Source organism: Hirundo rustica, chromosome 9, assembly GCF_015227805.2.
Source record: "Hirundo rustica isolate bHirRus1 chromosome 9, bHirRus1.pri.v3, whole genome shotgun sequence".
Lineage (NCBI taxonomy): Eukaryota > Metazoa > Chordata > Aves > Passeriformes > Hirundinidae > Hirundo > Hirundo rustica.
In genome coordinates, this window is record NC_053458.1 from 17,068,134 (window position 1) to 17,084,893 (window position 16,760).

General features: G+C 36.9%; 1 protein-coding gene across 5 annotated transcripts in view; it reads right to left on the minus strand.

Moving 5' to 3' along the window:
* Positions 1-16,760, minus strand: part of BCAR3 (BCAR3 adaptor protein, NSP family member) — an 85,384-nt gene that overhangs the window by 55,888 nt on the left and 12,736 nt on the right. For 4 of the 5 annotated variants that reach the window (XM_040072822.2, XM_040072821.2, XM_040072820.2 and 1 more), the window contains 2 exons: positions 11,795-11,909; positions 10,102-10,216 (listed from right to left, as the gene is read on the minus strand). In XM_040072822.2, the coding sequence (XP_039928756.1) occupies positions 10,102-10,216; positions 11,795-11,881 (202 nt within the window). In that variant the 5' untranslated portion in view covers positions 11,882-11,909. Of the gene's footprint in view, positions 1-2,674; positions 2,823-10,101; positions 10,217-11,794; positions 11,910-16,760 lie in introns of those variants that run through there. The other variant, XM_040072825.2, reaches the window with a different exon arrangement.

Consider the following 16,760-nt stretch of genomic DNA (forward strand, 5'->3'; position numbering starts at 1 on the left):
ACTTTTAAAGCACTGTCTCAATCAGTTTAACACGCTATTTGTCTCTTTCCCGCTGGCTCAGTCTTTCAGGCTACCTGGCCAATATTTCTCTGGTTTTACCAGTTATTCCATTTTTTTTCCCCCCAATTTCAATTGCATCAGAATTCAAAAGATTTCATTTTTCAAACCTGTTATCCGAGTTGCATTAGCTTTCCAGAGGCAAATGCTTTCCTGCCTAACTAAATATTTAATTATTTTTGACATTAAATATTTGATACCTACTAGTTGCGTGGTGGTTCTGGTTTGGGAGATCCTTAATTCTTTTCATTCCCTTTCTCCATTTTCACCAGGACTAACTTAAATAAATTGCTTCTGATATGTCTGCTTCAGAGCCTGACTACCTAATGTTGCTGAAGTTGTGGTCCTAAGATATCTAAATAATAAATTCAATTAAGGATCAGATGATTTGTGTTCCAGGACCTCTGCATATTATCAAGCCAACAATAAAAATTAAATGGAGTTATGGTGTTCTTATGCTAAGCAAGTCAAGCATCCAATAGTGACAGCAGCAGGATTAAAATTTCACATGGTGTCTTACCACAGTGACATCTTTGAGTACTGGGTAGAATTAGGACATCTACCTCTCTATAGTTTGGCATTTTATGCATTGTCCATAAAACTAAATTTTGCAATCTCAGCTATCTGAAATACCTCACAGCAATTTATATATATATTTAATGTAGCAATTCAAACCAGGAAAAAAAAAATATCCCAAAACACTGGACCTTCATTTGAAGTGTAGGTAGAGTATAAGAAACATTTAGCTGATCAAGACAAGATTCTTTAGCCATCACATAAGTTGCTGAAGTAGGTATTTGGAGATGAAAATCCTTGGGAAAGTCTAGGAATTTTCATAGATACACGTAGAATCTTTGCTTAAGAAAGCTTAAGTAAAATGAAGTTTAGTGTAAAATAAGAGAAAGGAAAATAAAGAGAGTAGTGCTCCAATAGTCAGGCAGGGACAGAGACAGAAGATTAGAAAATTAAATTTATTGAGTACACTAAGGTAAAGGAAGCTCACAGTAGCATTTTTGAGTGGTGTTCCCCTTCCCATAGCAACATCAGTTCCTTAAGGCAGGCATGAGTAGTAGGGAAGCATTATCAGTGTTGGTGTTGCCATGTACACTTTACAACTTCCAAAACAGGAAAGTTGATGTAAATGTGAATGACAACAGCCTCCAAAAAGATCTATTCACTGGTGCTGGAATGTAAGTGACTACTTGTGGCATGCTGAGAGACAGACTTCTATATTTTTCTCTCCATAAAGTACAAAAAAACTATAGCATGCTGTTGACACTGAACAGACCCTTTAAGTTAACATCTAAATTGAAACTAATTTCACATAAAACAAGGCTTACACGCACGCCAACACCTCACTCTGTTCTATTGTCAATTGTTTTCCCTAAATGCTTTGTCATTTGAGCTACTGATAAACTAGGAAAACTACCAAATCTTGACTAGCTAAAGGTACTCTGCATTTCTCTTGCTGGTTGTGAAAAGTATTGAGGATAGAGAGGTACCAGAAGCATTTCAGGCACAGTGACAGATTCCAGAACTTCACTGGCATGAGTAGCAACAGAATATTCCACTCAATCTTTCTTCAAATTATACTTGAGAGAGGGAAGGAAGGAACAGAGGGAGGGGAAAGGAACCAAAGAACACTATGTGATCTCATGTTGGACACCAAAATGCCTCACCAATATATCCAATGCAGGAAAAATGGCATTAGGGTGAGAATTCAGAAAGAGGAGTTGAGATACCTAGATTCCACATTCAGTTCTCGTATTCTGAACCACCTATTTCCTGTATGACATACTAACATTTTTGTAACATACATCACAGTGGTAGTTACTTTTCACAAGGAAGACTGTATAGTACTCTATCAGCTTATCAAGTGGAAGATGTTACAGAAGTGCAAACTACTATTTTCCTCATTGCATAAAGGAAAATGTCTTGCTTCTCCATCTAAACCGCATGTTCCACAGTTCAGGTAAAAGACATTCCACACCATACCAAAGACTCTGATCCATTAGCACACAAGATGGTCTCTATGGGCTGATTCTAATCACTCAGGAAATTTTTAGGCACCGTAGCTACATAGGAAATAGTGTCATGCTTGTCATTTTTTTTATGACTAAGAACCAGAAAAGGGGCAGTAACTTCCTTAGTAGCATGACTACGTGCTAAGTAATGGGATTGTAGCTGGGCAGCCCTGCCTAAACAGTGATTACTCTTAACTTGCGTGAGTCATTACATTCTTTTCCTAAAGTTTTATTTTGTCTTCAGGTGAAATTTAAAACTGGTCTTTGTCTTCACGTTTGACAATTTACACAATCCATCCTTGCACATACTTGATGCAAAGCTGTTAAAGAGAATTTGCCTGCAGGATGCAAGAAGGAAAAAATCACAGGACTGCCTACAATAGTTCCACTGGTTGTTACTCCAGATTAAACTAGATTGGATTCCCCATTGCAAAGATTTTGTTGTTTTCATAGTTTCTATCTACTTTGGAAGTGAGTTCACTGAGCTGTGGGATGAAGTCTGGAAGTATCAATGTCCTGAAAGGAGCACAGCACCTCTGTCAAGCCCAGCTAATCAGCATTCCATGTGCCATATCCCTGAGCCATGTGTTTACCTGTATGGCAACATGCTGTCTGTGTTTCACTGCTGAGAGAGCAGCAGTGTGCTGGCCATTGCTGGCCACACATCGCTAGGGCTTTCCATGGCCACCCTTGGCTTCTGCCTTCTGAAGGAGGGGAGTACGTACAGGTACATCTTTTCACCTGCAAAGACACCCAAAAAAGCAGCTAACTGAACATATAAGTGAGGAGGAACACAACAGGGACAGAGGTCCCAAGACCTGTGCTGCCATAGCTTGCATGCCTCAATTATGCCAAGAGTTGGCATAAGAGTACTTGCCAGTTCTTGACACCATTTTTAAATGTGCTTGGCTTACAGAAACAAAGAAAATAATGGGACACAAGAAGTGGATCCACTGGAAGTTTTCAATTTGTCCTCAAATGTCAGAATTCCAGTCTTCCTCAAATAACCAGGAGAAAACACGTTTATTCCAAAAGCACTGTTCTGCAGCTGCAGTGATAAAATGCAGAAATAACTACACACAATGAGGACATGGCATGTGTGGATTGCTCACACAGCAGTTCTTGTAGATTCCCTGATTAACAAAAATCAAAGCAAGTTGCTACCATGGATTAGTCTTAGAAGAAAAAGGACCGAAAGAAACAAAATGCTACACTCAAGCCTCAACTCCCACAGATGCCACAGAGAAAAAGTAACGATCATAGCTGTTGGCTAGGAAATTAAGTTTATTTGCTGGTAATTTTCAAGTTAGTCAAAGACATCAGGGCAAATAAAAATGACAATATGAATTGAAAAATACTCCAGCACCTGCTGGCACCTCCTCTGACAATATTTATTTTGAAAACTATGAGCTATGGGCAACTGTGTTTCTAATGACCTCCCTGGCTGCCAGCTGAAACACGCAAGTTTAGTCAGCACCTATCCAGACCTGCATAATAAAACTACCATCATCTCTTGCTATTTGATCTGTCTTAGGTCTGGAGACACAAGGCCCCTTCAGAAAGTCCCAAAGAGGTATCTGTTATGAACTGGTGTTCAGAAACCTCGCAATCCCCAGCCTCAGAAAAGCTTGCAAGCAGACACATCCCGCAGCTGATCATTCTGCAAACAATGTTGTAGTACAGCAAGAGAGTTTGAACAGAGTTACACAAACTCAGCCATTGTCAGATATAATACAAGAAAACTATCATTTTGAACAAAAAATAATTAGTATTTTTAAAAACTATTAAAAAAAAAATCACATGGACTCTGTGGCAATAACATGCTGTGTCCCTTTCCCCCTCTTTCAATTTGTATTGAAAATCACATGGAGCAGCTTGTGCTGGCATTGATTAGACAGACCTGTTTCAAAAATTTGAAATACACTGGTAAAATGGCACTAAATATATCCAGTTTTCTTTTATTGACTGGTTTTGGTAAATGATACCTTAAACTGGAAAGGTTTTATGGGTCTGCTTTTACCAGAGGGTCTGTTTTCCTCTCTTTGTTTTTAGCAGTAGAAACAGTTTTAGCAGTAGAAACAGTTTTAGCAGTAGAACTGTTACTCAGGATCTAAGACTTCTTGCAAGTTTCTGTTTCTCCATGTTTCTGTAAAAAGTCTCAAATACAGGGGAACTACCAGCCGCTCTTTGTCTGTGACAGATGTTTTTCATTTCAAACATAACTGATGTAGAGGCAAGGATAAACAGAGGGCCAGAAAACACCAGTAAGCAAATTTGGAACTTTCAGTAGTTGAAATGGTACTGTCAGGGGTGTTTGTTAACAACTCTGCAACAGCTTTTACATTGCTGACTTTCTCAAACAGAGAAAGCAAAAACCTCCAAATCCTCGTGTCTCTCGGTAAGAGCAAAACAGACCACACAGGTAGCAATGCCACCTCTATCAAACAGATTAAAGTGTTCAAAGCAGCTTCCTGTCCCTCCGTTGGCAAAGCTACGAGCATACTTTAGCATGAGGTTGGAATCTGACAGGTTGACACTACATACCACTGCCCAAAGCACTGAGGCTGCATTTGTAATGTTTCAAAGAGCAAAAGCACCAGAATGTGCAGAAGGACTTTATCTGAGAGTGACAAAGGCAAGATGTTTGCTGACAATGCCAAACCAGTCATGGCTTTATACTAACTATAGTGGTCCTCTAATAAAAGCACAGATGAGAGTGCCTCAGTTGTTTTACACCTTTTTTGAAGATGGAATTCTCTATTTATATTATCCCAAGTACAATTCAGGTTCTGTAGTTCTTGCTCAGGTTTCTTCTTAACACCACACAACTTAGGTCTTCCACATAACGACAAGAAATCACTTCATATTTAACTTTATACTACTGCAGCATGAAAAGAAACACAACATAGGCAGAAACTATTATTTAAGGATTTAAATGCAAAATCTAAAAGCAGAATGTTATGGAATGTTAATTGCATTTAATCTAATTAATGTCTGGCATATTATTTTATGTTTACCTACAATAAATTATGCCAATGCATATATTTCATTTAAATGCAGCAAGGTTGGCCTTCTTTGTATGATAAAAAAATCAAAATAGATCTAAACCTATATCCTATTAAAACACTGTGTATAAGAAAACCTGTACTAGACAAAAAGGAAATTTTCTTTATACCTTTTGCCCCTCAGAGAAAAACACTCCAAGATGTTAATGAAATCACATGAGGCCATAAAATGCTATTATTTAGAATTCATCTCAGTAAAAGAAATTACTGGAAAAACAGAGTTCTAGCTCTTAGAACACCTCCTTAAAAAATACTTAGCCGTTAGGGTTCTCTATTTCTTTCCACTCATAACTCAACTAGTGATGTATAGAAACATACACCATGAGTACCTGCAAATGTACACAAATATTTTAACAGTCAAATGATACTAAATTTTCAAATATAATACTGTATTTAAATTCATGTCCCTAAAGGGACAAAAAGAAATATTGCATCTAGCAATACCCAAGGCCTTTTTTTCATTGTATCAAAACAGCCTTTCTCATTTATATGTTTCCATTTCCCTCTCTATAGAACCGTTTCTACTGGACTGAAGGAGCTGGTCACATCATGGTGGGTTTCCTCAACACATTTGAAGCATGACATTCATTTACTCTAGGTCATAAGAAATCAATAGAATCACACTCCTACAGACTGTGGCACACTATGGTAAATGAGATTAAATACAACAAACATAAAACAATATGATTAAATAACACTGGTTCAGTCCTACACAGCATAAATCTTGCTTTAGTTGTATTAGAGGATACTGAGAAAGCCCTGGCTCCTTCCAGAAGCACTGCCCTACAAACACTGGGCTTTGGCTCTCAGGATGTGTCTTGAGCACATAGTTGCAAGACACAGTGCAATGCCTCATGCTCAGAGAAGGAAGACCTTTTGAGTAATACAGGAGTCAGATTACACCTGACTGGTCACCAATTTTTGTCATACCACAAGAAACTTTTTATAGAAGAGATTATGCAATTTCCTGACTCCTCTAAGATGCCACACCAGTATTTCAAAAAGGTGCTAGATAGCCACTGAGAGCATTCCTGGAAGCATAGCCCATAGTTTTTGCTTTTCTTAGAAGTGCCAGTACCCAATTTCAGAATGCATCTTGATTCCACACTGTGACACACCCAGGCACGTTGCAGGCCTCACCCCGATAACTTCCCTGGAACAGAAAACAAAAGGTACGTCCCAAGGGAGTCACAGCACGCGATGAGTACGTGAATGGATACTGGTGTAGATGGCAGGATGTCAAGATCCGGGATATTCCACAGCGCACATCAAAAGATAAGTCAAGATGTAGGCAAAAAGACTGTGGAATTAATATTTATGTCTCTTCCCATCCATACCTTCTTGAAATGTTTTGTTAGATTAAATGCTTAGAGGCTGAAAAAGTATTCTAGGCAAGCATTGCTATGGATTGCTGTGTTCTTTCACGTTTTCACTCAACATCTACTTTGCCACTGGCTGATCCTGGAGAAACTCTTAGTCTCTACATGGCCACACAGTCTCCTGGGAATGGAACAGGGGTAGGAAGTATGTTTAGAACTGGTAACAATTTTGGACATAGAAAATCTTCAGAAACTGGAAACACTTTTCCACTTGTATACTTTGATTTGCAAGGAAATTAAAGGCAGTGATAAATCCTAAGCAATTATTGGAGATCATCAATATTGAGAGAAAGAAACAAATGCTTTCTTGACATTTGTAAGGCTGCACACAAAAGAAGAGCTAAATATTCCAGAAAAGCCACAGTTTTAGCTTTTAGGCCTAAATTAATTCCACTAGCTGTCAGTGTTTGCTAAGAGATCTGTCAGGAAGTCAGCCATCCTAGTATACCTCTAAAATCAACACAAAAAATATAGACACCTACAAAAGGTAGTGAACTGAATTATCTGCTGAATTCATCTCTCTCTCTCCAATAGCAGAGGGAGCAGAAAGTGACTTGCCTCCCACATAACACCTTCAGCTGTGGTTTCAGCTGGGCAGCAGGGCTGTTTCAGCCACAAGGACTCAGCTCTGCTGTGTCTCCCCCAGCCACTCAGGCTCTTGGGAGCATTTGTGCAGCTGAACAGTGGATTAATTGGCTTGGGGACTTGATGTGGATAGAGAAGGGAGGAAAAAAAAGGTTGTTTTTCAGCTGGACATATTTCCCAATGGGTTCACCATGCAGCTGCAGGAGTTTTACAGACAACTAAAAGAATGCTAGAGAGATGGGGAAAAGCAGCTAAGGGAAGATGAAAAGGACACAGACTGCATAGGGTGGGCATTTTGGAAACTCAGCTTCGATTAAGATCAAGAGCCAGCAGTACAGCAGCCTTTACATTTTCTGATACAGATCAAAAATATCAGAGCCCCATTATTTAAATCACTGTTCCACTATTAAATTTATTCTGCTGGGCTGAAGTGGGGTAACAATTTTGAATATTTATTTTCCTACTGATTAGCTAATGCCACTCAAAAATCAGTTGTCCTACTCACTTCCCTATCACTGGCTGCTGTAAAGATGGCTTAAAAGCATCAAGCCAGTGAACTTGTAATTGTGTACTCTGCCTAATTCAACAGATACATGATCGTTTGCACATGTTTCTTTCAGCTCTAGAATGTTGCTGGGCATTAAGTCAATGCACAGGTCTTGGTATTAATTACTGTGGAAACAGCCCAAGTAGCTAGAGTTAGACAGGATGAATCCAAATGTACTGCGACATGTCCTGTTCAAAGTAGTTTCAGAATCAAGATAATATTTTAGAAAATAGAAAATGTTTTCACAAATACTCCCGAAACTTAATGTCACTTTTAACCCTGTGCAAATGCTTACTAATGTGACTTATCACTTGAAGCACCCTCTGGAAACTTTTGAACCAGTACCAAATACAATGCTGTTGTTTAAAGCTCAAAATAACAGAAAACAGAGTAAGATAGCCTTTGCTTCAATACACTAAGTAAATCAGTAGGAAATTTGCATTAATATAATAGAATAGAAAATTTTAGAAGTTTTCTCTAATGTCTGACTACAGTAAAGCTCAGTGCTGGAAAACAAGCATTTCAGTGTAACTGATTAGGCACTTTGCTCCTAGACACAGCAGTCTGTTAAATACAGACACAAAACAAAACCGTGTCATAATAGGCTGGAGAGCAGATAACAACCATTAGTCCCTACTGTGAAAACAAACCAGTCTGCACCCCTGTATGACTGACTGAACTGATCTGTTTTCAACCTTCCCAGAAATACTTAATACCACAGGCAAAGCTATTGAGGATGTAAATATCCTAGTGTAAATAGAACTTGGAGATCAATGTGTCTGTATTTTTTTCAAGCATGCAATTCAATTATACATTTAATTATCATAAGCCAAAACCCAACAGTGAATACAAACGCTGCTCAAGATAGATGCCCATAAAAATATGAACCAGCACTACTTTTGCTAGAATTTAGCTTAAAGAGGTCTAACAATTAACTGACAAAAAGGAAAAAAAAAACCCCCAAAACCGAAAAGGCATCATGCTGTCACTTGGCAAAATCTGTGTCTGAAGGACAGAAAAAAACCCCAACCAACCAACCAACCCACAACCCCTGTGCACCCTCCCTCCCCCCTTTTAGAAAGATTTTTTTTCTACTCAAATTCATATTCACAGAAGTCATCAGCAATACCTCAAGATTTTATGTAGGCACAACATATGAAGCTGAACAATCATGAGCTGGAACATTCTGGTGAGTTGAATGAAATGTTGCATAGCTATCTAGAAATCAGTTTACCATGCCAATGACATGGTTGAAAAGTGTAATTTTCCTCTGAAAAACAGTGCTACATTGACAACTGTAATACATTCCACACTTCAGTACCGGAAAAGATTACAAAACACATGAAAACAGATACCAATTGAAACACATCCAGTTTCACTGCAGTCATCAACTGAAATAATTTCCTAATCTGTTCACAGTAGCAGTTACAAAAATGTCATATTTACATCCTTATACTTACATATTTTAAGAAAGTCAAACCTATGAGCCATAGAAGTTGTGTAATTGTTAAATTAACACCGAACTTTTCTGAAAACATTGAGGAGATACAGTGACCTACTTGTACAAAATCATTCTAGTTCCTTCTGAAAACTTCAGTAGCTAAACGCATCTTATGAATAAGCAATTTCTACACATGGTGCAAGTGTCTTACCTTGACCAAGAGAATGCAGAAGCAGGACTGATTATAACTAACTGCTAAACATTAAATTTTTAAAAGCCTTGGGCAGTGAAGAATTACTGGACAGAATGCATAATCCATGTATCTCAGTATCTTTTGAATAATTCTCAAAATACCCAGTACAACAAGTCATAGTTGAATAACTTCTTACTATGTCCTTCCACTCAGACTAGAATGTCTTACAGGGTTTGTTCCAACTCGTTAATTTGAATTGAATTTTGATACTGAGTTGATAAAAAAACAAACGATGCAGTGATCAAGTCTTAATTCACAGCAAAGTCCCTAATGGAAAAGAAGGGTCAGAGCTGTGCAAGCACTCATCCTCTCCTCAGTAGGGATGAGGTGGGATGTACACAAATTAGTTTGGTTTAGACCTTCTGATATCATCTTTCCAAATGAGGAAGATATTTGTGACACAGACTTCCGTCAATTATGGTATGTTAACATTACAGTGTTCTGTTGAGAAGACGACTGTGAGAGCAATAGAAACTGAAATAAAAGTGAAGCCTTTTCTAAATGGCAACTTTTATAAAAAATACAGGGTATATTATTTTGTAAATCTATGCCAAAATATGAATGTTTGTTTTCTTTTAAACTAATGTTTAACAATTCCTCTTATTGTCTGTGTAAAGTCCCACAGTGATCTGTACTCACAGCAGTGTCCCAGGCTGAATCAGTGTATTTGTTTATCATCCTTTGTGACAGAGAAGCTTGGGTTGCCTTAGCTCATTCCTTGGTCTTTGCGAGGAAACATGGAAATCTTACCTCTCTTTTGTTTCACCTCCTGAAGCAGCAGGATATTGGAGATGAGGTGTGTTCGGTGACCTTGATTTTCAATTCCCAGTTTTCTAAGATCAACTTCTGTAAGGTGGAATAAATCCTGTAGAAAATGCCAGAATAAGGAAAGTTATACTATTAATTATACTATTAATACAGGAGAATTCAAGTGTCTTTCAGATATGTTTGCTGTTTCTGGTACCATAAGTTACATAAGACCAAATGTAAGTATATTTATATTTTATATGAAGTCCCCTTGTCATGATAAAGTATGTCATTGAAGGAATGAGGTATTTTTCTTTCAAAACATTAATCCTTTGTTTCTCATTTTTTTTCCCCCAAAACAAATCTGGTCAGCTTAGCTGGAGAGTTCCTAAAAAACTATCATTCCTTTGAGTAAAAAAAGAAGAAGAAAAAAAATCCCCTAAAGTGCTAGTATGCTAGTTGCACTTAATGAAGGAAGATAAATCTCAGCATGAACTGATAGCAATAATGATTTTGGAAAGGAATGTTTTGTATAATGAAGAGGATATTCACTGTAATAATAGATAACCTGAGTTGTGACACACTTTTGAAGAACAAGAATTTCCATATAATGCATTTGAGTAATCAAACCTGTTCTCTTTTAAACCACTCTCTCTCTGAAAACTCATTACTATTTCACTTTCAAAATAAGCTGCTGAATGAATCTGGACATTATTTATAAGGCAGTACAGAATTACAATTTGATGTTGATTTATAAGTAGGTACAAAGCTTCATTTGATGATGAAAACTTTCAGAGCAAATAAAAATATATATCAAAATTTATTTCTGTATATTTTTACTGTTCTGTATTTTCAGTGTAAATAAGATAAAGAGAGGTACGTAGAATGTACAGTATTTTGTTACTAGCAAGTCATGTTCCTGAAAGTGGCATTTTCTAATGGAGATTTACAATTCAGACCCCAATGAATCAAAATGAGATTGATTCACTGTGTAAATATTAAGACAATTGACACAGAATTTTAAGAATTCAGAAGCACTATTTCTGAAACAGTAATTTAAAAATCTTTCAAACAAAAACCACTTCTAAAGCCTGACATTATTTGCTTTAGAGTGAATTGTGCTCAAATTACTGAAAGCCTCAATTTCTTAAGTCACTAGCTAACACTGTTTTAAAAGAAATAAAAGTTCTCACTTGGAGAACTTCAGTCATGCCTGAGAATGCAATATTCTTTCTCAAATGATAACTCGTATGTAATTAATGACATGAAAGTAGAAAGTTGCATAATTCTTACTTCTAATTTATTCCTTTCTAGGTTTGTGCAAATGCAAAAGTTGGTACTAATATTGAATTCACATTTCAGTAGAAAGGATTTTTCAGCTTTGGCAACAGTGACAGAGGGTCCCACTGCTTTTCTCTGCTTTTCTCAAAGACCCAACATGCTTCGCCCAAATCCCAAAATCATCCTCCAAGAAAAAACCAAAAAGGACTACAAATGCAATATGCCTGCTCCTCAAACTTCAGCAAAAAGTTTGTTGGAAGGAACACAAATTGTTGTTAACTCCAGTACTGAACAGCAGATGCTCAGGGTAACACGGTGGAAACTTATAGACACATTTTGATTGGGTTTTTTAGTAGCTTTAAAGACCTTACTTAATATTTTCTCAATAATTTTATTGTAAAATGACAATTCTCACCTCTATACCATCATATCGTTCAAAGAGTGTGCAATATTCTGCAAGACCAAGCTGGGTCAGCCAGTTAGAAATGGGTAGACACTTCATTATCTATTCCTTCCCAATGCCTATTACTCTGAAAAACAAAACCAAATTACAAACATTGCTTAGAAATGTTAAGCTGAACTCAGAAAGCACTTCATAAATGCAAATTTCACTATTATGGCCAAAGACATAACACTTTCTTGGCTGCATGGTAAGAGGTGCATTGAGCTTTTTACCTTTAATTCACTTGTTCATTGTAATCCTCATACAAGCAGGGAATGTTGAATACTATGATTTGTTTTATGCAGCTGAAATAATCTTTTAGAAGATGAATCAACAGAGGCACTTGATACTGCAGTACCCATTAAAATATACTCAGCCTTTGTATTCAAAGAATGTTTCTCAATACCTCATTCAGTGATAATGCCATTCTTCTTACATGCGTGACAGGTGAAAAAGTGCATTAAATGAAAAGGAATAGCAAAAGGAGCAGTGTTTTCTGTAAGAATATGAAGGGTGTGAATGAAACTGCGTTCTCAGTAGGACAGTCAAAATGACTAAGATTTTGTGGTGGGTGTTTGTCCAAGGTGGGAATACAGCTAAAGTCAACTTGTTACAGAATATTTCTAAGGAAAAGGGCAACTGAAGGTTTTTACTGTTTGTTCTCATCATGTCACCTGAATTTGAGTTATCTGTAAATTAAAATATTTTTCATTACTTTTCCCCCCAGTTGCTAAGATGAAATAAAAGATACACATTAAGATGGACATATGAGGGACATCAGAAGACATAAAATACTCTCCTGCTATCACTGCTCCATGTAAGCAGTTACATAAATACTTGAGCTTCCAAGAATTGCTGCATTTCTGATGACACATCTATGTGCAAGTTTGAGCACAGCCTGAATCAATTCAAGGATACCCAATTCTAAATCTGTACATTTTTTGTCAGAACACTGATGCCAGAAGCAGGAAATGCTCATGTTCAGATACCTAGTGCATTTAATTGTATATTTTGTTATTTTATTTTTAGTTGAAGATCTTTCTATTAGCTATACCTCTAAAGAAGTAGTTGGTCATTTGCTCCGGATAAACCAACTGTAATTATTACTTTTCAGCTACAAACCACATGTTCTAATACATCTGCCTACTCTGAACACACAAGAAGCTGCCCCAAAGGCTAACATGTTATGGTCAGCAAAGACTCAGTGTTGCTTTCTGGGAGATGGGGAAAGCCATTTAGCATTTTCATAATTCTTAGAACACTAGAACAGCTTTTATTAAAACAAAACAAAAACAAAACAACAAAACAAAACAACAACAACAAAAAAACCCACCTGCAAACCTAAAAATACTGTTCTACAAAAAGGCAGGCCAGGGTAGCAGTATTACTTTTGTCAGTGGTCAGTACCTTTCTAGAAATGTTTTTAAAGTATTTCAGTTAGACCAGCAACTGTTAGTAATATACAAAATGTTTTGGACCAGACATGGTTTTGGAAGCCTCTGTGAATTTTGCCTCAGAGCTCAGCCTTGGATAAAAGTCAAAGTGGTTGTACTTCAGAGACAGTTCCACTGCGGAAGTTGTGATTCTGGAATTTGTCGCTTCATAGTCTGTTAAAGAACAAACCTGCTAATTTGCAAGTCACATGGTGAATTCCTCCTATTGTCCATTACAATACTGTGCTATATGCCTTACTGCAGATTTTTCAGAATTGTGAGAATATTGCAGGCTATGGATGATGAGTATACATCTAAAGAACTGTGGCATTCCAGTAACTAAGAGTATCTTGTGGAGTAATATTGACCAGAAAATCTTGACATTTAATTGACACACCACAAAAGAATTTCCTTGAGGAATGTTAAAGCCACAGAGAACATTCTTGTGTGAGGCGAGGGCAAGCTCAGCCACTGACATCCTTCATTTATGGCTTGCTTTGAACAGGTACTTTCAGATTGCAAGATGATCAGCACGAAGGGCATGTGATTCTCAGAGAGATAAAAGGAAAAACAAGCTCGTTGGCTAAAACATAAATAAAACCATGAACAAGTACTTCTTTTCTGGTTCACACATTTTAAAGTAAGAGGCTTCAAATTTGTCATAAAGGAGCTTATTTGTAAAACAGTTTAACAACTTCATTCAGAATATATCTTTAGGACTACAAATTTTATATTTAATTGTGAATACTTAGGTTTCCATATTAGTACATGACAAGTAAAAAAATCTACAGTAATCACTTGAAAGTCATCACACCTATCATCCCAGAGCAAAGAAAAATTCTGCACTAAGCATGAAAGGAATCCCAGAATTTTCACAGAGCAACATTCTCTTTAACAATACAGTGATAAACAGTGATAATCTTGCTTAGCCAGCTGCATTTACTCTTATTAATTTATACCAAAAACCCCCAAACCAACAAATAAATGCATACCAAAATACCAATACCCGTCATCCAAACCCCCATACAAAACAAAATTCAAGCAGAAAATGTTATCCTTTTATGACAACAAGAAATACAAGATGTGCTGCTTTCAAATATACTGCAATTACACCTTTGATTGGGATTATTTATGGCACAGTTTTATATACTATTAAGTCTGTGCTAACACCTTGGTAGAGTTATCCTTTTTGTTTTAATGAAAAATTTGTTCCAACAGCTGAAGGAGAAAAAAATGCCCTTTTTCTCACATGGTAACTAATTGCCTCTGTGGTCTTTCTGCTAATGACAGTTTTGGTGAATAAACTCAAACAACTCTTATTTAACCAATATTACATTGTTCATTGGATGCAGGGTACAACCTAGCGGTCAGGACTCAAGATATATTCATAGGCTGATCAAGGTTAAGAGTAAAGTGGAATTGCAAAACAAATTGTAAAACCCGCTAAATACATCATTATGAGACGTGGTTTTAGGCAGCGAGAGTTTCCTATTATTCTCTTTTCACACTATTTATTTTTATCTCTGAAAACAGGATTAACTTTTCCTTAAGGCAAGCAATGCCAACATTTTTTAAGATGCAAAATATGATTATGAACACATTGGCAAAGTGTGTGGCAGATTCTGGGCACGCATTTTTTCCCTACTAACAAATGAATATCCTTCCTTTCCAGGGAAAGGAAGGGAAGAAAAATTAAAATGACAGCATGTATTGCAGAGAAATACAAGATCTTTGTTCTGTTTATCTATTCTGAACACTGTCAGTTCCTGTACATCTAAGGACCTGCAAAAAGAGATCACAAAAGGTTTAGTCAGGTCACCAGATTTTTTTGGAACAGGACCACTAAGGCTACATGACTTGCTTCTATTTATTCAGTTAGACTTCTGTTATTACTTAACAAGCTCAAGACCAGACTCCTTACATGGAAGGTCTTGCAGAACTATCCACATAATTTATACCATTTTGGGGGCTTTCACATAAAAATAAACAATTTAAATCCCACATAGGTTTGTATCATTTTATTTCTGAACACCATCTGTTCAGAGGCTTTTATGAAATCAAATTACTGCTAAAAAGCAATGAAATGAGTAATAATGGGAGATTCCTAGCACGGCTCTGTGATCTACTGAGCTGAACTTTTACTTTCAGAGTGCTTTCCTGCATTCTCTCTCACAGCTGCAGTCATGCATATTGGGGCACACGTGATGCAAACACACAGAGAAAGGTGTTTTATACGTAGCTTTTAAATCCATTTGTTCACACTACAATGCTTGACTAGACTGATAAGTCATTGCTTCTTTCCTCTATCACAGTATCCCAGAACCATTAAAGATGCTGACACTGATAGTGGCTTCTTATACTTTAAAAACACAAGGTAAGTCATATGTAATATTGGATTTGTACTTCAGCTATGGTTTTGTCAAAAAGCATCACTGTAATTTTTAAAAACTGTATGACAAAGGCACCACAATTGAGTGACTCCAAATCACTGTGTGATTATAGCATTTCAGGCACAGTAATTCATGCTCCTTTTTCAGTCTCCCTTTGGGATTGAGGCAGTAATATGACAAGGATCAAGCCACATATCATGGTATAATCCTGTCCCCAGCAAAATTACTCATGTGAGTCAGCAGAGCCAGCAATTTCATCTCATCTGGAAAGTCATTTCCCTTATTGTGCCTTTTCTATTTCAGCAAAATTGACTTGGATTGTACTTCCAAATTAAAAGTAGCCTCCTGCTGTGACAAAATAACTTATTAGTATAAATTGATTTATCGGACACTTGCCCAAGTAAGTTTTCTTAAGGTTTTTAACCACTTGAACTTGGCATTCTTTCCTAACTTGAATGAAAGGCCCATCAGTTTTGTTTTCAGACAGATTCAGATAGACTTCCACTTCAGATGTACCTTTATCTTTTTCTGTCGTTAATGAAATCAACAAACCCTCCAAATTACAGCCTCAATAAATCTGACCTTTCCATGCAACATCATGTACGCTTAGGCCCTGTGTTGTGGCACTGAGTAATAACAGTGACCAAAGGTCTGCCTCCTTTGCTGATCACAACTATTTGTGCTTAACTAAGCAATTCATTCAGGACTGTTGTATTATAATGCATGTTCAAGTGGCAGAAGTTTTCTGCCATTTGAGTGCCAGTTTCTGAATGCTGTAGAATGAAAAACTAAAAAAAAACTGGAAGTAGTCATGAAGCTTGTGATGTCAAATCTCAGAGATCTTACCACCAAAATAGAAAAAAACTACCTCTTCTTTTGCAGACCAGGTCATAATTCTATTTCTCCTCTCTCTTCTTTAAACAATTTGCCAAGTGTAAGATGTGTTGTAAGTAGTACAGCTAATTTTCGAAAATACACAGATTTACAATTTAAGACAGTAAGTCTGTGTATTTTGAAAAAAAATCTCAAAAGATTACTGTTTTGTAAAAGGAATACTAAAGGCAGAGTGGGAAAGCCAGAACATATCAGTCAATGATCGCAGATATCGCTTAATCT